The sequence below is a fragment of the Cyprinodon variegatus genome, unplaced genomic scaffold (assembly GCF_000732505.1).
Source record: "Cyprinodon variegatus isolate N-32 unplaced genomic scaffold, C_variegatus-1.0 Scaffold82, whole genome shotgun sequence".
NCBI classification, from domain to species: domain Eukaryota; kingdom Metazoa; phylum Chordata; class Actinopteri; order Cyprinodontiformes; family Cyprinodontidae; genus Cyprinodon; species Cyprinodon variegatus.
In genome coordinates, this window is record NW_015150535.1 from 418,904 (window position 1) to 422,171 (window position 3,268).

General features: G+C 40.0%; 1 protein-coding gene across 1 annotated transcript in view; it reads right to left on the reverse strand.

Moving 5' to 3' along the window:
* Positions 1 to 1,287: 1,287 nt before the first annotated feature.
* Positions 1,288 to 3,268, reverse strand: part of LOC107083736 (transmembrane channel-like protein 2) — a 26,431-nt gene continuing 24,450 nt past the window's right edge. Inside the window, exons 18-20 of the mRNA XM_015373176.1 lie at positions 3,139 to 3,217; positions 1,601 to 1,718; positions 1,288 to 1,490 (exon numbers count right to left, since the gene is read on the reverse strand). Of these exons, the coding sequence (XP_015228662.1) occupies positions 1,288 to 1,490; positions 1,601 to 1,718; positions 3,139 to 3,217 (400 nt within the window). The remainder of the gene's footprint in view (positions 1,491 to 1,600; positions 1,719 to 3,138; positions 3,218 to 3,268) is intronic.

Sequence of the window (3,268 nt, forward strand, 5' to 3'; positions counted from 1 at the left end):
GTATTTTGTATTGAAAGACCAGTAGCCTGCAATCATGGATGCCAGCAAGAAAGGTGAACCAGCAATAGTCTCAGCAACACCTCTGCATCCTTTAAAACTATTTGAGCATTGACTCACTGTGGAAGAATCATCCTTATCTTTTTTTCTAGCAGGACGGACATGTCATTACACTGTCACAAGTACAGAGCTACGAAATGAACTATCTGCATTTAAGCCATCCCCAGGGCGGCCATTGTGCAGCGCCCGGGGAGCAGTGTGGAGTTAAGGGTCATGCTCAGGGAGTGGCAATCAGTGGGAGTGGGGCTTGAACTCAGAACCTCTGGATTCCAAGCGTAATGTCCTAACCACTAGGCCACCTCTCCTCAAAGCAGGCATTACCGTGAAGGGTCTTGCCTAAGGACCCACAGTGTCGGCTCATTCCTCCAACCCACGCTTCCTGTTTGCAGGACGAGTGACTTACCACTTATGCTAGCCAGCCGACTTTAGCCAGGCAACCGACTTGGCAACCTGCAGGACACTCTATGACTCAAATCCGAATACCTCAAATTGTAGCTCCTATGTCTCGTTCCTAGCTCCTATGCCTTCATTTTTTTATGGCGTCAATGGTAAGATCTCTATCCAGGTTCATTACATTGCGGACAGACACGCATGAAGGACGCTGCTCAAATTAGGATTACAGCCTTCTGGAAAAGGACTTCAAAAAAACTAAAGTAACTGAAATGAAATGAACAAATGAAGCTCTCCATTAGAAAACCCAAATGATATGAAGGTGAGGACATGAGCATGTGTCAAACAAAGTACATGTCAACAAATAATGAATTTTTGTTCAACCCTGTGAGGTGGGCTTTGTCTATAAGCTCTCACACAAAGAATTGTGGGTAATCGAATAGTTTGCACCAAGGGACATCAGGAGGTGCTAGCTCCTTCCTTACTGCCAGCAGTATTCGGATAGCGCTATTCAGATTCATTATGGTGATTGTGGACGAAATCGCCGGCGCCTTAACTGTCCTAACTGATTGAAGGTATTTGGATTAGCTCGCTGTGTTATCTGTTTGTTTGTTGTTCTGATGACTTTTTTATTTGCTGCTTCTTTAGGGACATATGAGTGATTATTCCAATAACTGTTATCGATTTAGCCTAACACATAGATAACAGTTGTGGGTGTTTCAGATTTACACAGATTCTGAAATTTAGGACAAGCTTTTAATATAACTGTAGGTAAAGAAATAATAAATGGGTTTATATATATTTGGTATGTTTCTGTTAGCCATTGTTTTCCTCATAATGTTATCTTGGAGGGGGTCCTCTCCCTCTGCCTCGACCTCTTCCAGGACCCGGCCCAGGTCCTCTCGGTCCCGGCGGCCGATCTACTGGCCCTCGGGCGTTTGGGTTGGAGGAAGCTAGAGCCACGTCCTTCTGTAAGTTGACTCCTTTTCCGGCTGAACCAGGCTTTGTCTTGGTGGGCTTTGCCTCCGGCTCTGGTGTTTTTTCTGTTTTAGAGAAACGAATGGGATCGTTTCAGTTCAAACTCAGCTTTGCATCCAACACAGTGAATGGATTAGCAAGAAGATGAAAATGAAAGGGACAGGAGGAGACCGACCGGGCTCCGGTGGAGCAGGGGGGCTGAGTGATCGGTTCGGCAGCAGGTCCTCCAGGTCTTTCATGACCTGGTTGGTGCTGTCTTTGTTATTCCTGCGGTTCTTCTCTTCATCGCGAGCCTGGACACAGAGAGACGACAGGAAACATAAAGTCTTAAGGCAGCGTCTCCTGGAGACCCATGATGATATGTAATCAGATTTCATGGACCAGATTGTGACATAAGTCAATCAGTGACGTATATCTTAGGGTTAGGGTCAGGGTTAGGGCTAATTGTAATTTATATTCTATATTCGTGAATGGTGCGTCAGATGCGCATGCGCATACAACAAAAAAAACGTCCAAAACGTACGAAATTACGGTGCATAACTTTTCGTACGATTTCATACGCACTCATAATGAGAATAGGTTGACAGGAGAACAATGAATCCAGGCTGGCTTTAAATCCTTTGCATTTCCTTTGAAACTGGAATTATTTAAGGGAATGTTTGGAACTAGAACACAAAGAGCTGGATATTTGAGATCATCCCTGCTAAATTAAAATAATATTTTTTTATCTTACTCTCCTTTATTCTGATATATACAGAGAATTTAACAGCAAAATAGCTTCAGTTCTACATTTTTAGATTTATTTGAAGGTATAGTGGAGAATGTTCTTCTTTGGGTGGATCCCCATTTTCACTTACCAGTGGTGAGTCTGGAATAGTGAAAAATTGCAAAAAATTTTCTGGAAAGTAAGCTTGTATGAGCGATGCAAATAGCGACTTTCTAAACAGAGCGTGCATGAGGAGAAATGGTGCATGCTCTCACATGTGTTTAATATGCGTTTTCTCTCTGGAGAGGGTAAAGGATCGTGCATGCACATTTTTTTTTTTTTTTTTTTAAGTGGAGAGGGCGAGTCTTTTAAAAAATTCACCAAAATAATTTTTCTATAAATACTTTTTATTACTTGTTGTAACACAACAAAAATTATCACTTAATTTGCACTAAACATTTTTATCATTTTTTGGGTGTTGGTTGTTTTATTATGTTTTGATGCAGGTTTCTTAACCAATTAATGTGTGTTTTACATCTATTCCTTTTTACCATTTTATTTTTTTAATGTTCATCACTTCATCTCTATAAATCATGATGGTGATGAGGTATTTTATCCTGAAATAAACCTAACTTTGCTTTATGCCAATTCATACCCTATTTTCCTACCTAGCAGTGGTGGTTTTTATCTCTTAATCATTAGTAAAATGCTTTAATGAATCATATAGTCTTAAAATGTTCTACTCACATATAATTATTATTCTAAAATCTGAATTTTACATTTTTTTCCTCATATACCGGTTCATGCTCTCCTTTGGGCCAGCTGCCTTTTAAACATAAAAGATTATAACTCTCAATAAACCCAAAGACATCTAACCACCTTCCTTCCAGTAGGGAAAAACAAATACAAAAACAGTATGAGGACCAGAATACTTAAAATGAGTTTGCTGAATGAGGGGTTAATACCTGAGAAAAGAAAAAACTTAATTAAAGCCATTTTGTACTCACCATCTGCATTTTCTTCTTTAGTTCCATGTTTGAGTTTTGATAGGCTTTGGAGACTGAGTTCAGATAATAGATGGCCAACCTGGAATTAAATAAAAAATTATTTTGATCCTGTTTATGCTGAATGTTCTAC